Genomic DNA, 27864 nt, shown 5'->3' with positions numbered 1-27864 from the left:
TATACACCGCTCAACGCTATACACCATTTGAGTGTGGAAAGATGGAGCTGGGTTGGAGAGAGCCAGCTTAGCGTGGACAATTGCCAATAACACCTGACAGTGCTCATGAGTATCATTTTCTGACAGTAAATACCCAAATGCCGTAGGACAGGGGCAAGAACATTTGTGTTTAGACATTTAGTTAATTAGCCCTTTGTTAGCTAAGCTAAATAGAGTTGTCAAAAGTACCAACTTCGGTACCAAGTCAGTACCGAAATTTTAAAAATGTGATGCTGTTGAGCAGATTCGTAAACACCTTTGATTGGCCATTGTGTTCACGGCTCATCAGATATGTCTGTGATTGGCTTCAATGTTGTAAATAGTCATCAATGGTACTCTCCACCGAGCACTTACACAGATACACACGGGAGCGTTAGACACCTGCTTTCAAACGCTTCCGCTCCCGCTTTCAAAATGCTTTCAAATTCAAACACTTCTGTGTCCCATGCGTTGATCATTGTACCCAATCACAGACATATCCAATGAGCCGTGAACACAATGGCCAATCAGGTGTTTACGAATCCGCTCAACAGCACTCAAAGCATCACATTTTTAAAATTTCAGTACCGATTGGTACCGAAATCGGTACTTTTGACAACTCTAAAGCTAAACTTGAACAAAAAAAAAAACATTCTCTTTTTATACCATTGCTTCAACAGGTCACCACAATGGATTTTTCTTGTGAATGTGGCGTGATGGTGCTAGCAGCGTGGTGAAGAGCTGAAGAATGAGGGAGATGATGATTGTGACAGCATTTATATGCTGTGAGCAGTTAGGTCCGCCCACGTCGGTATGTGTCATCGCCTTTCTGGTGTGAATAAAGGGCGCGATATCCCATAGTCATGTGTTGTACAGAGTGAACCGACTGAATGGGAATACCTTTTGGGGGGACTAAATTAGCTCCTACTTCATAGTAATTGTGCTGTGTTAGACCTAGGAACTAGGATTGGTCAAACTCTTGTGAAACACCAACACCCGCCATTTTTAAAAAGCCTTGTAACGTATTAGATAGGATTGTTACACAGTTTGTAAACTAATGAAGATGGAGAATGGGAGTGCTGTGTTCTCAGGCTCTCGCATTCTCAGCGCAGTCAAAACAAAAGTCTGCCACGCTATCAAAATAAAAGTTCTGCACAACAACCAGAGAAGCAGGATGTAAGTAAGGGCTTACGTCACTTCAGAGTTCCTAATGGCGGTGCGAATGCAACCAGGAAAATGCCCCTAGGAGAAAATTTAGTTCTCGGGACTGCCCTGGTAGCTAGTTCCCATAATTGAGTTCCTATAACTACCCGGTGCGAAAGCCTCTGTGGTTGTGTACTACTTTTTGTTTAATGAAATACTGTCTAGAATGAAGGCCCCAATATACTTAAAGCGAAATCGAAGAATGAACAGGTGTGGCTTCATTTCAAACAAAATCTGGCCAAGTGTTTTTATAGTCAGCGCAAAACATTTTTGAAAACTTTAATATTATGTACTTTTTTTGACATAGAAATGTTTTCAGGTTCATTTGTTTACTCAGTTCGGCAAGGTCAGACACAAGAAAAACAGTAGACTATACCATTGCACAGCTATTTACAGTAGAACTCCTGTTTACCCCTGAGTGAAGAACGAAAAACAACTTTGCAGAGAGTATATTAGAACTTTGAGAATTCTCATTGATGCAAGAACCTTTTCTGTAATTTATTTCTGAAATATTAAGCAAAACACAGTAATAAAATATGGTATGAAATTAATCCTTGAGGTATTTGCTGGTAGCTTAAAGACAAGAGCAAGAAGAACACATTACACAAATTGTGTTTGTTGCGACCATTTTTTTTATATCTTCTGTGCACAATTTTTGTGAGTGGAAATTAATATTCTTTTCAATGTTTTTTTCTCCATGAAAAACATCATCATCAGTCTGAAATAAAACAATTCACTCTTTGCCCTTTCATAGGCATAAAGAGAAAAAGTGAGGAAATACATTTGCATCTTTACATCAAGTCCATGTTTCATTCTGTTCTGAATCACAATCATTCCATGTTTTCTCTATATATATTTATATATATTTTTAGTTTTTAGGAAATCAGTCTCTGGTCATTGGAAACAGAAGTCCAGGCCATAAGAATCGAAACAGAAGAAAAGTCCTTTAAATCCTTCTATACATTTGTCCATTCATTCTTGCACTTTTTGTCTTCACCCTCTAGCGGTCTTCCTCCCTTCATCCAAAGGGAAATTGAGGAGGAATACAATCACAGTCTGATCTGAGGAAAGGAAACAAAATTCCGGCAACACACCTTTTATCCCCCCTTTAGTCTCTGAGGAACACAGGCAGAGGGGCGGCAATATGAGCTCGTGCTTTTGAACATGTCTGCTGTCGTGTCGAGGAGGGCACACAGTAGTCGATAAGTGGCTAATGATGGTGGTGATGATGGTTGTCATGGTGACTGCGTGGGTGGGCTGCTCTGGGCGGAGCTGGGAGAAAGGGAGGGGCTACAACTGCCTGGAGGGGCGCCGGTGGCCCGTGAACTGACCCCACCTGAGGAACTCTCCAAACCCTCAGAGTTCTCCAACATCTCCTGAATGAGAGGAGGCATGGAGCCAGGAATCTCCATCTTCAGGGTGATCACACGCTCTGCCCCTGAGAGGGATGAAAAATAAATTTTGTTTTCAAGTAGCTACACATGTATTTTCTTTATAGTCAACCTGAAAAAAAGGAAAATAAAAGTAGGATTATCCATGCACAAGTCATGCGAGTGAATTTAACTCACCCTTGGCACTGATGCTCCTCAGGTCGGTAATCTTCATCAGCATCTTAGGGAACATGTGAGGTTTGTGTGGCCTCCTGTTTCTCACGTAGATCTTCAGTGCTTCCAGCAGCGGTTCCTGCAGTACATCCACCTTATCGGCCTCCTCCAGGTCCTGCCGATCTGCACAAACCATTCATATTCAGCTCACAGTCTTGTAAAATTCAGCTCACAGAATGTGGTATGAGAGCTCATAGCACAAATTCGGATTGGGCAAATATTGGTAGATGGTGATTCTCATGAAACCTGTGAAAACTGTCCAGGGCTGCATTTCCCAAAAGCATCGTAAGCCTAAGTAGATCATAAAATAATTGCCACAATGGTTTCTATGATCAACTTAGCTCATGATGCTTTTGGGAAATGCAGCCCAGGTCATATTTCACCCCAATATCAAAAAAAAAAAAAAAAAAAAAAAAAAAGCCTAATTACATTCATTTTTTTTGCATTGTGACATTATAGCACTCCCAAAACCATGAATGAAAAAAAAAAAAAAAAAAAAAAAAAAAAAAATCAAAACAGAAAAAAACTACAGAATATTAATATTAAAGAATATACATTATATGATATTTTTATGCTGTTATATTATTAAAATAGCAAAATACCTATAAAATCTTTAGTATTTATTTTATAGCCTTAAATTATGATAATTTTAAGAGAAATTTATTTACTGTAAAAAATCATTTTTTAAATTTTACATGTAATATTTTTTAAATATTATGTAAAATATATTATATAATATATACAGCTTTTTATACATTATTTAAATAATAAAGTATTTATATAGTCTTAGTGTTATCGTAAAGCCTTTATTTATGATGATTTTAGATATATATATATATATTTTTTTTATTAAATATTTTATTTATTTTTAAATGAATTAATTTAAATGGATAGTGTTATCTTAATGCAAAATACCATCATTTCGGTAACACTTTACTTAAAGCCTTTATGCATAATGCATTATAAAGGTATTCATAATTGTTTGTTTCAATCCATTATATCCTTTCATAAATAATTGTAACCAAAGTAAAAATGGATTATATTCGCAGATTCCTTGTTACATCTGAAAATGGTTGTTTATCACGTGTTTTAATGCATTATACTTTCTAAAGGTGTGTTCAATTAATAGATAAGTATTATAATGTATTATAACTGTAGTTACAATTATTCATGAGATCATACAATGTACATTACAAGGCATAATTAATGTTATATATATATATATATATATATATATATATATATATATATATATATATATATATATATATATATATATATAAAGGCTTTAAGTAAAGTTTATGGTAAAATATGACCTGGACATGTTTTCATGAGATTCACCCTTTTAAACATTTCTTTTTTCATATACAGTATTTCTCTGAACATTATGAGTGCAATACCACCATCACACACTGTGTGGCACTAGAGGTCCATGTATCAAAAGACATGAGACACTTGTTATGTTTGGAATAGGAAATGAAATTTTATTATATATATATATATATATATATATATATATATATATATATATATATATATATATATATATATATATATATATATAAAATGAAAAGTAACTCTTATATTTGCCAAACTGGAACAATGTCCCATCCTTAAAAAAGGCATACAGTATTATTTAGTGTAGCCTTATCTAGGGTTTAAGATCACTGACATTACTGTCTAGCCTTTTAAAAACACAATTATATGTATAAATAACTGTATATTTAATAACCAGGCCGTAAGTCAGAATACAGTGTGTGTACCTCCACACAGCAGGCATATAGCACTGAGCAGTCCCGTCTCTGCGTCATCCATCTCTAGCGGTAGTAGCTGATTGGCGAAGGCGAACACCAGGTCTGTTAACGGACCGAAGCCAGCGTTGTGCATCTGCGTTCTGTTCAGCGTTAACCCGTCAGAGAAAGTCATGGTGTCTTGCTCAGGCGTGTAGCGGGTACAGATCCTCAAAATCTAAAAGCAGAGAAGCAGAGTGTTGGACTTAACTCTGCATATTAAACTGGGATGAGAGAAATTCTACAAAGAAACAGTGGTGAATAGTGGTGAAAGTTCATGGATCAACCCTTGTAAAAAAGTCAGCATATTATGGAAATAAATAAGATACTTTAAATGTATATATACTTAAGTGTGAATGGAATGTAATGTTTTTAGACACTTAATTGGATAATATTAATTGGATATTATTTACAATAACGTATTACAAGAACAATATTATTATGTATTATAGTTTAAATTTATATTAAATGCAGTTAGTTGAACTTTAAAGTGCTTTTTTGACCCACCTAAGTAGGACTTGTGTACATTTTTTTAATGTAATTTCATATTTATTTCTATTGTCTTTGAAATAAGGTAAAAGTGTACTAACAATTATTTATGGTACACTAAAATATACTTTAATGTCATTTCTATTGAAACTTTTATGTCATGTATTTAAATATATTTGTAATTACACATTTGTAATAATAAAGTTAAATTGAGTAGAGAAGAAGCACACTTCTTTTTCACAAGGGAATGCTTGTGGGGTTTGAACCTATAACTTTCAGTGAAGTGTGATCTTCAGTCTATATTCAGGCTTTAGCGACGTAAATGTAGCCCATCATAACATCTGCACCACTGCAGGCTTTGCTAATTTTGGACTTGTTCTCACCAGTATGTCGAGGCAAGCGGCCTTCAGCAGTGTGATCTGGTCTGCGATGGTGAGGGTGGTGAATCCCGGCAGCTGCTTGGCAAACTCCACGGTCTTTATGATGCACTTTGTGGAGAGCTCGCTAAACTTATCCCACAAATCCACGTCCAGTGACACGCGCCGCTCTGAGCTGTTACTCTGTACACAGACAGAAACAAAACTCAGGTACACTAGAATGCTATGGTAAATGTTTAATAGCAGCATCAATAATGGCTGAAAGACTGGCACATGAAATCTGGCCATTAGGTTTGGTGAAGTCTACATGTAAACACAGGAGCAGAATAAGTAAGGGGTTCTTGTGGGAGTTATTGACAAACTGAGACATATCTATAATTACAGCATTGATTCATCAGTCAGTGTCAGCTCATTGGTTAAAAAAAAAAAAACCACAAAGTCAAAACAATGAGGTCATATCCTCACAGATGAAGACCTTATTGGGCTGTGAATTAGTCAGCAGTACAGCCACAGTACATGTAATCTAATGATTTCACTAGGGTTACATTTCTCAGCCTTTTAGATGATGTTTCTTAGGATATCGCTTATTTATCTCAATATTTTATTTTTTTAATCAGAAGAACCATCATTTCAACTACAGCTGCATGATTAACAGTGATGGGAATAACGGCATTATAAATAAACGGCGTTACTTTTCTCAGTAACGAGTAATCAAACAAATTACTTTCCCCCCGTTACCGTTACTGACAAAAAAAAAATGCTGCATTACTATAATTGAGCTCACTGAAGCGGTTTTCATCCGAGTAGGCTCTCTCTCAGCCATAGGACCTGCAAAGTTTTTTTTTTCTGGTGTGTGTGTTGGGGCGGGACACATAGTCTAACTGATGATGATTGGTGTGTCACTAGAGATGATAGACCTGCAAAGCGTTTTGTTGTTAAGAAATAGTACAGGTTAGTCATAAACATATCATTTTAAACTGATAATAATGTACAATGCTGTGAATGTGACAAAAACAGCAAGGAGACATTTTAACTGTTTATTAATAAAGTAATGTTTTCTGAATCAGTGTCGGCTGCAAAGATGAAGTTGACATAGAGGACTCTCATCATCTCCACAGTGGACGCGCTTAGAGAGAGAATGCACATTTCATTCGGATTACATAATCAGAAAGTAGCCTATTTCTTTTCATTTTGAATTATTTCATTTGAAAAGTAGACATTTCGAGCTTTCTGTAGATATATTTCTCATGTCTACAAGGCAAGCAGCCTATACGCTGAATTTCGGGTCATTTAGCCTTTAATGCGCTCCAGTTCACATGCAAGTGATCGCGCCGGCGCCTCCATGTCATGATTATATTGTCTGCCATATTTGCTTCTTATTTATTAAATCCAGGCAATTGGTTGATGAAACATTGATTCAAATCAAGATAAAATTTTTACAAAATGAAATTCACTTCAAAGAAAGCCTTTCTACAAAACAAAATTAATGAAGTGGTCAAAATCATGTTTGACCCACTCTATGTCTCCCGATATATTGCGCATCTTATGATACATCTTACTCATGCTGTTCACTTTTCATAATCAAATAGATGAATTTAAAACATAACATAGGCCTATTTAAACATAATATGAAACTACGTTTTCTTTAATGGCTACAACACGTAGTACAGTACAGAGAAATTTCATGTCGTGAGCAAGAGCGGATCATGAGTTACGAGTTGGATCAAGAATAATTTATTTTTAGACTTATATTTAATATTGGGGGCATCCAAGTTATTTGATTTTTTTTTTTTTTTTTTTTTTGAAGTAATGCAATAGTTACTTTCCTGGTAAATTAGTTACTTTTATAATGATGTAACTCAGTTACTAACTCAGTGACTATTTGTGAGAAGTAACTAGTAACTATAACTAATTACTTTTTTTAAGTAATGTGCCCAACACTGATGATTAATCGTTAAAAGATTGCAATCTCGATCCATACACCCAAGAGATCCTATTCTTAAATAACAATGATTCAGCTACAAGTATGAACAATCAAATCTGCGTTTGCACTGCCACTGACACAGAGAGGTATGAAACAGCTTCACAAACAGTCTTTTCAACCAGAAAGTATCATTATTTATGTTATAATAATTCAAATTATCACAGAAGTACTGCGATAAAAGTTCATAGTTCAGGTATAAACAGTAGCCTACAGTAGCGATTAAAAAAAAAAAAAAAAAAAAAAAAAAAATCACCTACTGAAAGTAACTTAAAGCTTCAAGAGATTGTATCAATTACAACGTTACACCAGTAGGTGGCGACAAGTGACTGTTAAAAAAAATGTATGTCATTGAATCGTTCATCCAAGAGATTAATTCAAAAACACTTATTTATCCAGTAATGAAACAACTGAAGTCTTTGTGAGTGTAATTTCATCAAATTAAACTGCATCCAAAAAAACATTTTCTCAGTACCTGTAGAAAATTACATGTTACTTTGTTTAGTTGTCTATTCAGAATTGTGGAAGAATCGTGATTCTCAGTTTCCTCAGAATTGTGCAGTTCTAATTCCAACTAAACATTGTTGCTTACTAGGTTCAAAATGTGCAATGTAAAAAGTTAAATACAGTAAAAATCTAGTTAAAAATATTAAATGAAGTAAAAAAAGAATGAACAGGCATGGGCTAAGCAGGACAAAAATGAAGGAAAACCAATTTTTTTCTAATAAAGGCTTTTTTTTCTTATTAGAATAATAATAGTGTACCGTAAAATGAAAAAACTGAGCATCTAATAATAATAATAATAATAATAATAATAATTTCTTTGCTTTTTTTCCTGTTATGTTCTGCAGAAAAAATATTTTTTTGGAAAAACATGACGGTGAGTAAATGATGACAGAATTTTCATTTTTGGGTGGAATATCCCTTCTCTCTCCCTTCTCAAATACCTCTCTTTTGTTGATAACAGATTTATAAACAATTCTCATTACAAATTTGGGAATATGGTTGTAGTGTGTTGTGTTTTTAAATGTACAGCACTTGCAAAGATGGAGTTCATGTGGAAGAGTATTTACTGTGAAACAAGCTGCCGAAAACACTGGATCATAATGAGATGATGGTGTGTTTAAAAAAAAAAAAAAAAAAAACCTACAAAACACGCAGCACATCAGACTATATTTATATACTTAAATTGCAACCTTTGCAATTTGACAAAAACTGGATTCAATTTTGTACCCTAGCCAAGATGGTGCCGCTAGCTTTTGTGGTGCTGTCAAAAAATGTTTTTCTTTTTCTAAAATATGTAAATGAATAGAAAATGCAGCACAATGATATCTGTGAATATTTGGAAATGATGACGTGGTAAATGGTTTGGAAACTGGCAAAGCTAAATCATCACAAATAGTGAACATTGAGTATATCAGGCAGCTCTCACACACTCTTACCGTGGTGTATTTGCCGAGTTGACACAGCGAGGGAAAGGTCTCTTGGTGGGCTTTCCTGACTCTGTCAATCATCTGCTCTGTGTCTGGGCTCAGCGTGTAGTTCTCTGTGCATTCTTGCTTTTTCTCTTCTTTCTTCTTCTTATTCCTGTCGTTTCTTACCGCTACACAGACAGAAAGACAGACAACAAAGATCAGTGCTGACTGTACAGATTCTAAAGTCTGACTCAGAGTAAAAACTTCCTGAATGGCTGGCCAAGTGAAAAGCCACCAAGTGAGCGCAAGGCCTGCTATAAAATGAATAAAAATTCTAATTGTATGAGCTGCTTTTGAAGCTGTTGTAAAATAGCTAAAATATGCACCGCTGTTACCACACAATAGTTGAATTCTATAAAAGCCCCTTTAAAGTAAAAGGGAAACAAAATTGATTGCATGTCCCTATTGTGTATGATTCATCAGTGCGCATTTTTATGCCAAAATAAATTAAATTGATAAATAAAGTCTGTCTTTGGAATTTTTCATAATTTTTATAAACACATTTTAACTTGTTCTTTATCATCATCATAATCATCGGCTTATTGTTATTATTATTTGTATTATTCTTATTATTCTACTTCTTCATAGTAATAATAATAATAATAATAATAATAATAATAATAATAATAATAATAATAATATAATACAGCATGTAATAATGTTACACAATGCTCATTTCTTACAAAATATTTTTTTTTTGTGTAGATGACATTCAAAGATGTAGATCATAATCTACTAATAAGAATTAGTAACCTAATATCTAAAATCTAAGAATAAGAACTTTAACAAGTTAAATAGAAATTTAAATTAAGATATTTTTCACTAAATAGAATTTTTTTTCATTAAATGCTAATCATTTTTTAATGATAATAATTATTATTAGCATTTGATAGAATAATTAAAATAAAGATACACATATTTTAATAATTATTTTATATATATAATTATTATATATATTTAATTTTAAAAAGTTATATAGAATAATTAAATCTCTTCTTATTTTTGTTATTATATTTTTGTTATTATATTGTTATTATTTAATGAATATTGGTGTCTTTTATAATATTAAAAAACATTCAATCACATTTTATCATGCATTTTATCAGCACTGCATATTTTTTTTTATATAATTTCAGGAGGAAATTAAGTGGGCAGAAAATTAATAAAATATTAGCATTTGTTGAAAAATATTTATTATTATTATTTTAATTATTATAGTTAACTTTTTAAAAGGTATTATTATTATTATTATTATTATTATTATTATTTTGTTATTTATTAAACATTGGCATCTTTTACAATATTAAAAACATTCAAACACTCACATTTTATAAAATTCATCAAGTTTGCTATCAAAGTGAGATGTGTGGCTATTTCAGGAAGTGGGCAGAAAAGGAAAGAGATCTCAAGAAGACTGAGGGATGAAAGGGAAAAGAAAAAGAGAGAAAACTTGCATGAGTAGCAGTGAAAGGCCGTTTGAGATGCAGTGAGCAGCAGTAATGGAGTGAGATGAGAGACAGAGAGAGGAAATGTGTTAGAGCCAACACATCACATCTGTGAAGACAAGCCATGAGGGGAGGAAAGGCGAGAAAAAAAAAGGTGTTAAAGGGGGAAAGAAAAAAAAAAACAGGACGGGAAGCAGAAATGCCATCACACCCCCTCCATCAGTACCATCTCAAACACTCTCTCTCTCTCTCTCTCTCTCTCTCTCTCTCTCTCTCTCTCTGCGGGGTGTGTGTTTGTAGTTTGATGAATAGAGCGGGTGGATGAAGTCGTACATAATGCTGATAGATCACCACAGGTTTCATTAGACCCAGAGCTAATCTAATCTCATTATATGACACACACACACACACACACACTGTAATGCCATAGCATTATTTTCTCTCCAATCTCTGCTAGCGCTCAGACCCTCACTGCATCCCTCTCTCAGGCCTCTGGAGATGTGGAATTAATTCCTAAATAAAAGTGGGCTATCTTAACGTGCCTACATTAGCCCCAATGACAGATTGGCACAGCGATCATAAGCCGCAAAACACAATTTAATGAAGTCATTAAAGAACTATTAGCCTGGCTGCACCATCACTCATGCACAAGCGTTACTGAGAGACTTGCAGTGAGAGAGAGAGAGAGAGAACGGGAAACGGGTCTTTCTCCAGCAGTATGATGAGTATTTTTTGTGTGTCTGGAAAGGTGATTTTTACACACCGGAATCGATGACGATATGGCTAGAAATATGCTGACGAAGAGAAACATGGCCAGAAACGTGATCTAAGCAAGCACGCAAACGCCAACTACCTGGATCCGTTATATATACTTAACATATGTTCTCGCATCACTCTGGCGGCAACAATACCAAGGGGCCAATAGAGATTGTGCTACTAAAACTAATGTAAGTAACTTGAGTTGCATTATAAACTGTGCTTTGACATTTCAGACTGAAACAATATGTGGAATCGAGCTTGAGTGGCTACGTTCAAGTACTTGTGTAGTCTTTTGGGTCTGTTTATTGTGATCTCATAACAGCGCTGCTGAAAAAACATGGCTGATAGGTGTGCAAATATCAGCTTTAAGAACGAATTAAGTTTCTTTACTAAATTATACAATTCATCATGGAATCATGATTCAAATCAATATTTTTGCTACGATTCATTATCGTTTTCAAAAATACGCTGTAGTAGTGTCTGATTTCAGCGATGCAGAAAATGTGGATAATGATATGGACCAGTGTCTGTAAATATTTTACCATAAAAAGACTTAAAATATGAAGTCTGCATGTTCTGTGCACATCTGTGTGAATGAGCGGCACAGTTTTACCGACTGCACATTCTGAAGCACAGTTGACGATTATTCCTGAAATGTATCCCATAATTTACTCACCTTCAAGCCATCCTAAGTATATATGAGTATCTTCTTTCAGATGAACACAATCAGAGATATAGATTTTGGATTTTTTTGGTCTTCAGATTTTGAAGTCCAAAAAAATTCATCCATCCATTATAAAAAATAATCCATACGGCTCCAATGGGTTAATAAAGGCCTTCTGAAGTGAAGTAATGCGTTTTTTCCATATTTAAAACTATATAGATTCAAATAACTACCTTCCGGCAGTTGACCACATGCATACTGTGCAAGTCGACTTGTGCCAAATGAGTAATCCTCTGGGGCGTGATGTATGACGCAGGATGTAGGAGTAGTAGGAGTAGCATAAGCCTTGACGCCTCTCGGTTCAAACAAATTGGGCAACAAACTCAAGCTCCTCTTCTCTTCTATCAAAATCCTCTGACATTTCTCTTTACTCTTCCGCCGCAAATCGATGCATACGTCCGTCTGCCAGAAGCTAGTTATTATACTTTATAAAGTTTTAAATATGGATATTTTTCTTACAAAAAACCCATCGCTTTGCTTCAGAAGGCCTTTATTAACCCCCTGGAGCTGTATGAATTACTTTATGATGGATGAATGCATTTGTTTTGGCTTCAAAATGTCCCCCTCCCCCCTCACAACCATTATAAAGCTTGGAGGAGCAAGGATATTTTTAAATATATCTCTGATTGTGTTCGTCTGAAAGAAGATCATATACATCTAGGATGGCTTGATGGCTTTAAAGCATTAAAACAAAATTTAATTGATAAATTCAATGAATGAACATGCAAATTCACTCCCTGACAGTAGGTGGCGCTTACTGGGGTGATCCTGGTACACAAAGCGGCGCTGCACAACTTTTTGTTTTTGACACTCACTTGTCATGCAGGGGAAATAAAGGAAGCAGAGATTTATCAAGATATCTTTTAAACAGCTGTTTAACCTATTCAACCAATCCTATCCAGATTTTTGTATTCCAATTATAGCTGAAACAACACGTTGACGTAATTGATGACGTAAATATGTCGTTTTGTGTGGAATATGTAGATGCATTGTTCTCAGTTTATGTTCATCATTAGCAGTAGCCACTGAAGTAAATCATCCTCAACACTATATACTAACTAATGGCAGAATATAGGCTGCGTTCACACAGCAACAGAATACGGTTGTCAGTCCCATATTTTGTGCTTAATATGGTTGCGTTATATAACCATATAATCGTATTAATAAGCCCTGTGCTGTCCTGTACTAATCATGAACGGTTTTGTTTACCCACGGAGATGGAGAAATGAGTTGTGTTCATCCGATTATTTGTTAATCAACTAATCGAAAAAATAATCGATCAGTTAACGGATAACCGTTAATTCCAACGGCACTCATCAAACATCACCAACGTCAACAGCTGCTCAATATCCATCTCCAGTGGTGGTTATGATTTTCTTTTGATATTCATTGTTGCTTGATAAAAGTAGTGAGTGTGTGAGTTCCACCAACCATAGTTACAGATGCATTAAGAGTTGCTAATTCAAATTAAAATGTTTATGGCCCCGCATTTTCATGACAAACATTCATCTTGGTGTGAACAGGCCTTAATATGTCTACTTCAGGGTGTGTGTGTGTGCATGAGGTTCTTGACAGGGATAATTTGAGAGGAGAAAATTAAAGCGCTGACAGATCGTCCATCACAAAGATGAAATTCAATGAAAAGATAAAAATGTCAACGTTTCCTCCCTCCGCTCCAGCTCTCTCCACTCCTCCTTTTTCACAATCTCTACTCCTCCTCAGCAGCAGCAAATGAGTTGTGAGTCTAATGCATTTGGAGCAGAGCGAACCCAGCATGCTGTGCTGAAAATCAATGCATGTGTGTGTGTTTTATTACAGATGTTTTGTGCGTTCAAATGTATGCAGGAAGTGAAGTGTGAAAGTGCCGCTGTGCATCATTTTCTAAATGTACTATGAGTCAAGAGGTGTGAATTCATAGAACCCACTTTAATGAAACAAGTGTGGGTTGTGTCATTGTGACTGATTTAATGGGTCATCTGCAACGGCAACAACAAGCTCGCCATGATGCCTGCTAGAGGCCCATGTGCATGGATCTGTCAGACTGGTCCATAAAATTAAGCTTGACATGCACATGATCACTGAAAGAATTTCATGAAACCTGTCAAGAACAAATATGGGTCACTAAATAATGACGTGCATGAAGTCTGTTTTAGGATCATTAAGATGTTTTGCATGACTGTAATATCTCATTACTGTAATGCAAAAAAAACAACAACAAAAAAACAACAACAACAACAAAAACAAAAACTGATGCCAATACAGTATACATATATATGTACATACACACTTTTTTCAGCCTAAAATGCCTTTGTGCTGTGACTTTTTTTTTTTTACAATGTATAATAGTATTATCAGTGATTGCATTCACTCGAAAAATTAAAAACTTCCATATCCAGTAAAATAATACATTAAAGGTGCAATGTGTAAATTTTAGCAGCATCTAGCGGTGAGGTTGCAAATTGCAACCAACGGAGGTCACCCCCTCCCTTTAGAAGAAGCTACGGTGGCCGTCTGGCCGACACAAGACAAAGAAGTCGTCGTCTGAGAAAGCAGAGAGTACATTAGCCAGTGAAGCAATGAGGTTTCTTCTTCTAACAAAGACGACTACTACTACTACTACTACTACTACTACTACTACTACTACTACTACTACTACTGCGTATTCAACGTAGTGACGACGCAAGCTGCCTCTAAAAACATGAATGATTTAGAAGTAGAACAACACAGTGATGAAACGCACTCTATAGAGAAGTTTGTCCATTAAGGGTTACTGTAGAAACATGCTGGCACATAATGGCGACTTGACATGGAGGGGGGACCCGTGGTGTATGTAGATAGAAATGGCTTTACGTAAGGTCTTTATACACCACTGAAAACATAGTTATGTATATTATATTGCATTTCTGTCAATAGATCCTCCCAAATTTTACAAATTGCACCTTTAAATCTAATGGTGAAATCGGGCATTATGAAGTTGATTTTGATCATATTTTTTTTCCAGGCACATTTTACCAATTCTAAACCACGTCACTATTAATTTTGTATTTAATCATTTATAAGTGATATATAATTGTTCATGAAGTCCATCTCTGCAAAACGGACTTCAGGGTAGGAGATGGACTAAAAATGAACTCCCAAAACTTACTGCCAGATTCTGGAAGATAAATTTTTTAAACAGTGGTGCTGGTCCTTCAAGAGTCACTCTCAATCTGTCTGTCTATAAAGCCTATAAAAAAAACAGGCTGAAGTATTTCACAACACTTCAGCTTGTGATTCTTATTAAGTGGGGGTCATATTTTAGGATTCTTTACCAACCTACTACAGGTAGGTTGCGGTTCTGGGAAATGGTGGCGCTGGAGACTAAAGGGCTCCTGATGGTTTCACACTTAATTCTTCACTTTAATTCTTAATTCTTTTGCAGTTAACATGTGTCTTTTCTTCTACACCTGTTTTTTCTGACCCTGCTGACCCAATGAGGATTTTGCTGTCCGATGGTCATGCTTTAACTTTGCAATTTCTAGTATTGCATTAGTATTGCATCCTTCTCATGGGCATTTAATAATTTCTGACTTTTCAGTCTGAGTTAAATCGCTTTATGGCTCATTTTATCTGTAAAAGAAAACCTGCCTAATAATTGATGTGGTTTAGAATTGGTAAAATGTGCCTGGAAAAAAATATGATCAGAAAATCAACTTGCATAATAATTATGCACACAGTGCATCACATTCAGTATTGTATATAGCAGTTTAATAGTATCATTAAACCTCTAGAAACTTAGAGGGTTAAATGTGATCCAGACATGTAACCCGAATGTCCTCTCCCTCCATAAAAACACACCACGTGTGTCTCCTTCTGCAGTGGAGACTCACATCCATTTGATGGCGAGAGTGTGTTGGATCTGTCCAGATGATTTTTCAACAAACACATTCACAACTTTTGCTGCAGACCCGTGAGAGTGTGTGTATTTTTACACCTCTCCCAATTAACTTCTCAAGTCTGACAGCGCCTAGCAGTGTGGAGACGTGTGCTCATATAGCCAGAGGGAGGCACTTATTATGTGTGTGTGTGTGTGTGTGTGTGTGTGTGTGTGTGTGTGTGTGTGTATATACTCATATCTCTACTTGCTATTTCATATTTTGACTTTAGCTGTAGAGGGAGGATTTCTGATGCATCACTCACATTCTTTGGACATTCCCACTTCCAGGCACTTCTGCAGCCGGCAATATTGACAGCGGTTGCGGGTGACTTTGTTGATGATGCAGTTCTTCTCTCTGTGGCACGTGTAGACCATGTTCTTCTGAATACTTCGCCTGAAGAAACCCTAAACACAAACAATGAGGACTGAAATAGACTCCAAGAGATGCAAGAAAACTTCAGTCACATGTCAAAACAACTAGATTTTCACTTCCACATGGTGCTTCCAAGTACAAAACCCAGAGCCAATAATGCTAAGGTGTTGTTGATGGTTGTTAGTGCATTGAATGTGGTTGCTAAAGTGTTACTATAGTGCTAATTGTCACTAGACCCACTCATAGTTTTAATCATACACTAGACTTAATTATATCACATGGAACCAATCCTACCTCAAAGTGATGATGTCACTGATCACTATGTTGTATGTAACGTGCATACTGCTGATATTTGCCATATTGCACCACATTATCGACTGGGTAGAACAATTCTCCCAATCACCATACATAGATTCACAATAACCTGCCTGTCTCTGTCTCAGCTGCTCAGTGTACCCAAACACACAAATTAACTTGAGGAGATGACTAGCAGTATGGGCACCATTTTCTCTAGTCTACTACATTAGAAACTGTTGCACCCATCAGATTAAAAAAGGTTAGAGAGAAAAGCACTGCACCATCATACAACAGTGCTACACATGCCATCAAGAGAGAAGCTCGCAATCTAGAGCGCAAATGGAGACAAACTCGTTTAGAGGTCTTTAGAATTGCGTGGAAAGACAGCACTTCCCGTTATAAAAAGGCTCTAAAAGCAGCCATGGCCGAGCATCTTCGCAAACTCATAGAAAATAACCAAAACAATCCAAGGTTCTTGTTTAGTACAGTGGCTAGATTAACAAATAAACAGACATCACCTGACCAAAATATTCCATTACAGTTTAGTAGTAATGACTATGAATTTCTTCACTAAGAAAATCGAAAGCATCAGAAATACAATTGTAAATGTACAACCTTTGACAGTGTTTTACGATTCAGCCTCAATTAATCGCCCCTTAAGAACAACTACAGGACAGGAAGAGCTAAATAAACTTATCATTGCCTCTAAACCAACAACATGTTTGTTAGATCCAATACCCACTAAACTACTGAAAGAATTGTTACCTGTTGCAGAAGAGCCTATTCTCAATATTATTAACTCGTCTTTATCTCTAGGTCATGTCCCAAGAGCGTTCGAACTGGCAGTTATTAAGCCTCTCATTAAAAAACCACATTTAGATCCAAATGAATTAGCAAATTACAGACCCATTTCAAATCTTCCATTTATGTCTAAAATACTAGAACAAATTGTGTCGGCTCAATTGTGCTCCTTCTTGTAAAAAAAAAAAGATATCTATGAAAAATTTCAGTCAGGATTCAGGCCTTATCATAGCACAGAATCTGTGCTCGTTAAAATTACAAATGACTTACTTTTAGCTAAGGCTGTATCTCAATACTAGTTTTACTTGATCTCAGTGCTGCTTTCGACACTATACAGTCAAACCAAAATTTATTCAGACACCTTGAACATTTTATTCATTATTACAGTTTATTCACTACAGTTTTTTAAAAAATGGTAATAAAATATAAGATCTCAGAGCTAAACTGTGTCAGAAAAAATTAATCTTAATTATGTTAAGCAAAACATGGTCAGGTCAAAGTGTCTGAATAATTTTTGGTCCCAAATTTTTATCATTACCAAATTTTTAAATTCAGTTTTACTGGTAGTCCACTGTATGAAGAATTTTTAGGTATAATATGTCACAGTTTACTTTATTTTGCTATCATCACTTACATAAATGAACTATAGTGTCCTGCACCCACTAGTAAAAAAAATAAAAAAATTATATCTAGTGTCTGAATAATTTTTGGTTTGACTGTAGATCATTAAAATACTTTTAGATCGACTACAAAATTACACTGGTATTCAGGGACAGGCATTAAGGTGGTTTAGATCGTACCTATCAGACCATCGCCATTTTGTCTATTTAAACAGGGAAAAATCTAAGATAACATCAGTAAATTATGGAGTGCCACAAGGATCTGTGCTAGGCCCTCTGTTGTTTTCAATATATATGCTGCCACTTGGCAATATTATAAGAAAACATGGAATTAGTTTCCACTGTTATGCCGATGATGCTATACGAGTTATATATTTTCAACACAACCTAATGAAATCTCCAAATTATCCAAGCTGGCAAAGTGTGTTAAAGACATAAAATGTTGGATAACCTGTAATTTTCTTCTGTTAAATTCAGATAAGACTGAGGTACTACTTATTGGACCAAAAACCAGTCAATTATAAAATATTGTTACTGACCTATAAGGCCCTAAGTGGTTTAGCTCCTGTGTATTTAACCGATCTTCTATCGCCCTACAATCCATTATGCCCTTTAAGGTTACAAAACTCTGGGCTTCTGGTTGTACCTAGGATACCTAAGTCCACTAAAGGAGAAAGAGCGTTTTCATATTTGGCTCCTAAACTCTGAAATAGCCTTCCTGATAATGTTCGGAGTTCAGACTCACTCACCCAGTTTAAATCTAGATTAAAGACGCATCTCTTTAGCCAAGCATTCACATAATGCACCTCATAACCCTGTACTCCAGTTATATGAGATTAAATGCACATGATTAGCTTTGGTTAATGTTATGAACAGCAGCTATGCTAATTATTTTCCATTTGCTTTTCTGTTTTATCTCGGGATGCCCATCCCAAGGTAATAGGACAGGATGTCAGCTCCAGTTTGGATCCAGCCTCTTATGAAGACTTCAGATGTCTCAACACTTGTGAAGAGACGGCGCCAACTCCTGCGAGGACTTCGGATGATGCAACTCTGGATCAACATGCACCAATGCAAATTTTCTATATATCCTAATCATTTGTTAACATGTATTAAAGACTTCAATGTGCTCATTGTTTCTGCCTTAATTAATTCATTGTCTAAATTAATACATTGTTTCAAATAATAGATTATTAGCTAACCACATGATTTTTTATATGTACATTTCTGAAATTACATAACTTGCACAGAGTCACTCTAAACTGTAATGTTGACACGCAGTTCCTGTAAAGCTGCTTTGAAACGATATGTATTGTGAAAAGCACTATACAAATAAATGTGAACTGAATTGAATTGCTATGGATGGTTGTTAGGATGTTGCTTACTGACCAAATTGAAAATTTTTAAAAAAGAGCCAACCCTTATGTTTCTATACTAATTTATTTTAGGCTTTTATTCGCATATAAAAATTAATCAGCAAACATAAACAGAAGCTCAACCGAACTTGCTTGACACTCGAGAACAAACCTCTTGCGGAAGCTCAAACATGCTGCGTAACATATGAGTATGAACCTCATTGGTTCTTGCACACGTCAAGCAAACATGCTTGAGCTTCCATTTACCACAACTGATGTGTGAGTTGATGATTGTTTACATGTGATTATAGATTACAGATTGAATTTAGGCTTATATTCACATGTAAACATTCATCATAACACTTCTTTTTCCAGAGATATTCCTCTGACATTTTCTTTTTTGTAATGTCTCTCAGCCACCTCTCTTTCTACAGTCTTTCTTCAAATCTCTCTCTTGCTCACTCTCTCTCCTTCCTCATCATAAGTGTATATGCACCCTACTGCTGATTGGCTACAAGTTTGTTGTGGTGCTCAGTCTGATCCACTCTCAACAGCTTTTTTTCAGAAATCCCGTACTGCACCTTTAAAATGAACCATCTGATAGAATCAATTTGCTATAATAAATAGGATATGAGAGAAATACATTATAAGATAGTGAATTTAATTATTATTTTACCCTGCTTGGTTGTATGGATGTGTGCGCATTACAATGTGCATTAAAAAAAACAATGTTTTGTCATTCAACAGCTAAGTTTGTTGTTGCTACTTTTGGTTCCAGCACATACTGTGTGAGTGAATGAGAGTTGACCACGTCTCTCACCTTGCAGCCCTCACAGGCACTGACGCCATAGTGGTACCCTGAAGATTTGTCCTGACACACAAAGCAGGGCTTATAGACGCGAGGAGGAGGGGGCGGAGAGGGTGGGCTCGGGACGATCTCCTCTGAACTCGTACTCTGGGTCTCGATAGCTGTGAAAGAGAGAGACAGTTTATGGGTCAATGACATGACAATATTTTTGTATGTCAAGATCTATTACTGCATTCAAAAATACATTAAGAGAAATATATTTATACAGACTGACTTCAATACACTTTTTTTATGATGTACATCATGTTCTGATTTAAAATTTATTTTAATAATTTTTGTCAAGCATAGAATCAATATAATAAAAATTCGCTCTATATAGTTTTTCAAAACCATGTAAAACCAACATGATTATAAAAATTGCATTGTAACAACTTTGCTCATGTTTTAAACCAGATTTCAAAAATATGACACCCTTGTTTTTACTTTTACACACAAGCAATTACTGTCATTTTTTAACTTATTTTCAACTGGACAAGTTCTAGAAACTCAATTTCAAACCATGTAGAATAAAGCAAACTTCCCTATTTATATAGGAGGAATCGCTAAACCCTGGTCCCTATCCCGTAGAGTCACACTGCAGTGCTGCGGTGTGCGATTGGGAACATTAAAAGCGAGATCAAAGACGCAAACGTCCTGAACCAACTCCTCTAGAGGAACTGCACTTCTGTCAGACAGACACAGATAATCTGAGCGCACTGATGAAACATGTGTAACACATTTGTGCTGATGATAATTAGCCAGCCATCACACATCAAAACAAGAGAAAAACACTGTTAGACACTGTTAAACCACTGATGGGAAGGTGAACAGATTCTAGATGGTTTTCCTGTGGTTTCTGCAGTTCCAACAACAACCATCTTTTGCATTTTTAGTAGTAGTATTAGTAGCAATAATAATAAATAATAATAATAATAATAATAATAATAATAATAATAATAATAATAATAATAATAATTATTATTATTATTATTATTATTATTATTATTATTATTATTATTAATAATTATTATTATTATTATTATTATTATTATTATTATTATCATCATCATCATCATCATATTGATGTGTTTTTGATGTGTTCTTTTATCTAACAACAATTATTATTTTAGAGCAACAATAATAAAATAATAATAGTAGTTAACACTCTCACCCTGACCCCTACTACTACTACTACTACTACTACTACTACTACTACTACTACTAATTATTATTTTATTTAATTTTCTATTTTTTCTTCAACAACAATTAATATTATTATTATTATTATCATCATCATCATTATTATTTATGATCAATATATTAATTAACATTATTATTACTATAATTATTATTATTATTTAGTAGTATAATAGTTTATCTAATTTTTCTTTAATCTAACAAACAAAAACATTATTAGTTCTTTCACCTTTTTATTTCTTTCCATTCTTTTATCTCTTCATCAATTTTATTTTATCTAACAATTATTATATTATTATTATTTAAACAAATCTATTATTTTAATTTATATTATTATTATTATTATTATTATTATTATTATTATTATTATTATTGTGTTTCTGATGTGTTCTTTTATCTAACAACAATTATTATTATTTTAGAGCAACATTAATAAAATAATAATAGTAACACTCTAACCCTGACCCCTATTAATGATGATAATAATAATAATAATAATAATAATAATAATAATAATAATAATAATAATAATAATAATAAAAAATGTAATTATTTTATTCAATTTTCTATTTTTTTTTTTCCTTCAACAATTTTAATTAAATTATTATTTATGATCAATATATTAGTTAACATAATAATTATTATTTAGTAGTATAAGAGTTTATCTAATTTTTCTTTAATTGGACAATCAAAAAATATTATTAGTTTTTCATCTTTTTATTTCTTTCCATTCTTTCATCTCTTCATCAATAGTAACACAAAATTATTATTATCATTATTCAGTTCTCATTTCTTATTTTATCTAACAATTATTATTATTTATAGTTAAATAAATCTATTATTTTAATTTTATATTATTATAATATTAAGAAAAGTTATCTAATTTTATCTAAACATTATTATTATTATTATTATTATTATTATTATTATAAACAATTAAAATAATTATATAAAATAATTATGAAAATGCCACAAATGTTTCTACTACAGCAAAAATTATTCATAAATCTTTATGTCTGTCTATGACAAACTGAATACTGTACATCAATAAATCATATGAATTTATTCTTTATATGTAACAGGAAGGAAGATTCACAGGGCTGCTTCACAAATTGGATAGGCTAATTATACGACACTAAAAATATGTATTTCACTATTGATTGTAATGTACTTACTTTTGAGTGTATATTAAGACAGTATGCCAGTAACATACTATAACACCATAAAGATGTGTCTTTATACAATCATTCATTTTGTAAAAATGGTCTCAAACGCAGCCAAAAATGGATGGAAGACATCTTTTTAAATGGAATCCTTGCATACTATTTACCATAGGCGGTATATGAATTAGGAACTGGTTTCCTGAACAATAGACCTCCCTTACACATTTTGTTAATGATATTATGTTCTCAACAGGATACAATGTGTGCATTTCTGTGTTTATAGAAAAGGTGTAGAGGGTATCTGAGGTGAAAGTATGTGCTTGCTTCTCTGGCTGGTTTGGCTGCAATTTCCTTCCCGTGTGTGTGTGTGTGTGTCCCAGCTGTAGCAGAGGGCAACTCAACTTGTGAGCTGAAGTTAAATTTAGAACTCTTATTTACACACCACTGCTGTCGGCCCCGCCGGGCACATCACACACACAGAATGACTGCAGACGCATATCTGAAACAGCATCCATACATAGAGAAACACTAGCACACACACACTCTGTCAATGTGCATGTTCCCGCCTGTCTCTCTGTGGGCAGGAAATACTCAGAGAGACGTCCTGGAACAGACTGACGGAATGAAAGGCTGACTCAGCCGTGGACACGGAGAGACTGAGAATGAGAGCAGGAAGGAATTGGAGAGAATGGAGGAGAAAATCAAACAACTGAAGTTCAAACATGTGGCTATGACAGACAAGATAAGCACATACACACACACACACAGTCACATCGCTGGGCAAAACATCCGGGATGAACCAAGAGCCAAAGGCATACGGTTTGTTTTGAGTGGACAAATTGAGTGTATAAAACACCCATGCATGAAAAGACAAAGGCCCTGCCCTGAGGTTACTCAAACATGTTCATAATATGAGACAGACCAAAAGTCTATAAATGCCTGATGACCACACTCTTGTGGCATAGAATGGAAGTTTTGATAGTCTTTTCTTCCCTTTTGTAATGTATATCCAAACGAAACTGCATCTCGAACAAGAAAAAATATATGGCAGGATTTGATTGTCCATTGGGAACTGACTGGATCTTTGGATGGTTGTGGTTTGCTATTGCTTGTGATCTCATGTGACTGACAGGTTGACCCGCCCTTGCGTCGGTGAACAAGAAGAGATGTAGTTGCAATAGGGAGGGGAAGTTATTTTGATTAAAGAACACAGTGAATATATTTATAATAAATACTGCAATATTCCATAAAAAAAACAAAAACAAGAATTGTCCATTGTGATCTCATGGCAACTTTAATTCCAAAGACAAGAGCATTAATCCTTCCCTTAAGGTGCGGCCACATTAGCAAAATTTCAGATGCTTATTTCAGTGCTTATCTTGTCTGAAATTTTGCGGGCAAAAAAAAGGACATTGTCCATTGTCAACCAAGCAGCTTTCTGTTGGGCTGTGAGAAAAATCTGTGTGACCAACTTAAACATGAGCTAAATCTGCTTGGGGAACTTTCTTCGCCCTCGCGCGAAACTCCAGGTGGATTCCTACTGATATGACTGGATTTTGCCTGTGAAATTTCACCGAGCAATGGTAACTGTGACCGTACCTTTAGGGTGGGATTAGAGTGGGTGGACCAAAATAATATTAAATCAACTAGATGCTTACATTTTTTGAGGAAATTGTGCAAAACTCGCCATCACAGTGCTATATAGGGATGCACTGATCCGATACTCGTATCGTTATCGGCTCCGATACTGCCATTCTTTGCCAGATCAGTTAACGGTCAGACAGGACTGATCCAAATCCGATATTGTGCGTACTATTCTATGTTTTTGTTAAGCCCCACAAAAGACATAAAAACATTATAAGTCACTATAGGGCTTTTCAAACTTGAAATAGTTAATACAGGGTCATTCTAAACCCTGGATAAATGGAATCCTGGGTTATTTTGCTTCACGTTTCACACTGCTCATAATTTACCCAGGGTAAACAATCAATCCTTGGTATTCATAAACTGACGTTTCACATTGTACATTCATAAACCCTGGGTTAACGTTCTTATTTGCATATTTGCGGTGTCAGGCTAGCTAGCTCTAGCATTGCGGATCCTCGCATTGCCGACTGTACTATCAGGTTTTATACTGAATGGACATTTCGGACTATAAAAGTAAGAATGAAACGGCCTCTTCTTCACTCAAATTGTTGCGTTTTCTGTCAGCATTTGACATTTTTCCTCTCAAACGCTGAATTTACTGTTTAAATACAATGCGCAGTGTTTCTGTGACTGTCCAAAGCACACAAATATGAGTACGCGATTGGTTGTCTGTTGCTAAGCACCTAGCTGTAACATTCTAACACCACATTGTTTCATACTGTACAAGTGTGGTACCGGAGCAGGCTTTCATAACCCCGGGTAAAAAGGAGCGCTAACCCCGCTTCTAAATTACAAGTGTGAAACGTTCCTTTACCCGGGGTTAAAAGTGGTGTTTAGAACGACAATAACCCGGGGTTAAGCGCAGTGTGAAAAGCTCTTATAAAGCTTCCGGGCACTATATATTCCAAGTCTTCCGAAGCCATTCAATAGCTTAATGTGAGGTACAGATAAATATTTAAGTAATTGCTGTGGCTGTCTGTAACATGTATTACATGTAGCTATTGTTATCTTGTAATACTTAATTTAAACAATCTTTTTTAATTTTAAACAACAACAAACAAATTTAGAATGTGGAGCAAGAAGCCACTGTTGGATATGATTTGACATGATAGTCAATTCCATGCTTTTAAGAGAGCAAAAAATAAGTCATGCACTGGTAAAATATCCATAACATAATAAAATATTTGTGATTTAAATTATGAAAAACATTGAAAAACAACACAACAAAACAAAAGAATAGCCAGAATACATAGGACATGATTTTGGTGTCCCCCTTTGCATTGTGTTGCATACCCCAATTTGGTGCCACTTAGGGATGTAACAATGCACCACGAGTCGGTTGAAAATTGATGAAAATATGTGGCGATTTAAGTCGGTTGAGATGTTAAACGAATCGCGATACACATTTTAAACAGCAGAGGCGCTGTCGCTGAAGTTGATTACTGTGATGCCGCTTTACAGCTAGCAGCGAACAAGTCGAGCGTCAAGCGTAGCAGCGGTGTGGTGAGAAATCGAGTCCCCCCAGGAATCGGGTCTCCTTTAGGACCCCGAGTGATCCCATTGGTTCAACAGACATTTAATGGTAAGTATTTTTTTTGAACACCTGATTATAATTCCTGCAAAATCACTTTATGATTTACATAATTTAAAATAACCATTAAAGTATTTTAAATTACATGGTTCATATACTATTAATAACTGAAGCTATAGGTTGTGAAATCAAGCATTTCTCGTTCTTACTGTTTTTTTAGTTAGCTTATGTACTACTAGCATAGCATACATCTACCTGATTAACCTGCTAGCTTAGCTTATATTAGGTATGTTTTTCACTTCCAAAATCTGTTTCCAGTTTGTTTTATTATGCAAAACATAGGCATTCTTTTTATATTTCAAGCATGTTGTTTGTGCACTTAATGTAATAAACATCATACAATAGTGAAATAGGTTATAATTAGTCAAGACATCATGATAACAACTTTTGATCAGGCATTACCGCCTGGGTCCTAAAGGAGACCCGATTCCTGGGGGGCCCGTCCTCATTCAAATGGCAAGTTTGGCAGCATTTACAAAGACTAAAAATTAAAGCATTGAGGTACACATACCACAAAGTGATGTTAATATACACTAATAGCAGTCGGCGACGAATGCGAGAGCCACAGAGATCTGTGTTTTGATGGCAAAAGACAAGGTTGTTTTCTGTCGCCAAAAGTTAATTCCAGTCTGCCTCATTTAACGTTAGAGAAAGGATGTATTCCACAGACTGAAGGAGAAAGCTGTGCTTGTATTTATTGTACTCTTTCTAAATGAGTTTTGGTAACACTTTAGTTAACATGACCTAAGGATGAACAATACTTTTACAGCAATTATTAGTCTTAGTAATTATTAAAATCAAAAGTTGTATTTGTTAACATTAGTTAACGCACTGTGAACTAACATGAACAAACAAACATTTGTATTTTTACTAACTAACATTAAGCAAAGATTAATAAATACTGCAGCAAATGTATTGCTCATTGTTAGTTCATGTTAGTATAGTTAATAAATTTAACCTACTGTGAAATGTTACCGGATATTTAATAACATGTAGATTATTATAGCATATTTTTCTAAATGTGTTCAAAAGTAATTCTTGAAAGTGTAAAGATACAAATTATAGCAAATATTAAAATCTTGCCTTTATAATGATGTGAATCTTCTGTCACTGTTGTCCTTAGATTTTACTACGTATATCTGCAGCCTCTTGACCAGACAGACACAGCAGGAGCTGAGCCGAAACAAACCTCCTCCCGAGAAAACAGCATTGGAAGATCTAATTGGAGGGACTTTTTTGGGATTAGTTCTAAAATTTCAATTTAGTTTTGTTATTTGACCCAAGATATTTCAATTTCACAAAGAAATATGCAGCATTTTGTCTTAGAAATAATAAAAGAACACTTTTTCATTTATAATTTCTCTTTCATTTTGTTAAAAAACAAATCGTGAGAAAATTATCTCACGAAACCAGTATTGTGAATCGTATCGCATCGTGAGGTGAGCGAATCATTACATCCCTAGTGCCACTGCATAATAGTGTGTATGCAAACAAATAGATGCACTCAGGACACCCAGTACATCAGAGAGACAGATAGAGAGAGACGAATGAGGGGAGACAGGGATAAACAGAATGAGAGAGCTGTGTGTGTGCTGTAGTGCTTATGTCAGTCTGTTCTCTCATGTTGAACGAAGTACACACAGAACACTTACATTTAACACACCACATTACTGCTCATTAACAACAACCCCTCTGCTGTCTCTCTCTCCCTCTCTATATGTCGCTTGCTCCCTGTTTTTCTCCATATGCAGCCTTCTGATTTTTTTTTAGTTAAGCCCTGAGTGTTTTTAATCATCTTGTTTTTCAAACTAACCTTTCATGCCTTTTAATTTCTGTTACTAAGAAAATCATTCAGAGTTGCAATCTACTCCAGAAATCATTCTTCTGCTTACCGACGGTCTTTTCATCCAGATGTCATAAACACCAAATATTTAAGGTAAACTAAAGCAGAATAGTCCGGTATTTACTGGATTTTGGAAAGTTTGTGATGTTCTTGGCATTGTTTCTTAATAAAAGAGTTTGCAAGCACAGCAGATGCAGTAATTACACAGTATTTTTTTTTTTTTTTCAAAAGTGTTAATTTTAACAGCTCGTTAACTGTAAACAAACATAAACACTACATTCTTTCAAACTTTAAGTCTATGTTTTGAATAACATACTACCATAAAATATACTTCTGCAGTATATAGTCA

At 34.9% G+C, this 27864-nt stretch overlaps 1 protein-coding gene across 4 annotated transcripts in view; it reads right to left on the bottom strand.

Annotated features, from left to right (window-relative positions):
- Window positions 1-1673: 1673 nt before the first annotated feature.
- raraa (retinoic acid receptor, alpha a) overlaps window positions 1674-27864 on the bottom strand; it is a 190705-nt gene continuing 164514 nt past the window's right edge. For all 4 annotated transcript variants that reach the window (XM_051914971.1, XM_051914972.1, XM_051914973.1 and 1 more), the window contains 7 exons: window positions 20048-20196; window positions 16045-16186; window positions 8905-9065; window positions 5488-5664; window positions 4589-4793; window positions 2790-2948; window positions 1674-2659 (listed from right to left, as the gene is read on the bottom strand). In XM_051914971.1, the coding sequence (XP_051770931.1) occupies window positions 2457-2659; window positions 2790-2948; window positions 4589-4793; window positions 5488-5664; window positions 8905-9065; window positions 16045-16186; window positions 20048-20196 (1196 nt within the window). In that variant the 3' untranslated portion in view covers window positions 1674-2456. The remainder of the gene's footprint in view (window positions 2660-2789; window positions 2949-4588; window positions 4794-5487; window positions 5665-8904; window positions 9066-16044; window positions 16187-20047; window positions 20197-27864) is intronic.

The sequence above is a fragment of the Ctenopharyngodon idella genome, chromosome 12, assembly GCF_019924925.1.
Source record: "Ctenopharyngodon idella isolate HZGC_01 chromosome 12, HZGC01, whole genome shotgun sequence".
In the NCBI taxonomy this organism is placed as follows: Eukaryota; Metazoa; Chordata; class Actinopteri; order Cypriniformes; family Xenocyprididae; genus Ctenopharyngodon; species Ctenopharyngodon idella.
This window is presented reverse-complemented; position numbering and strand designations above follow the sequence as displayed.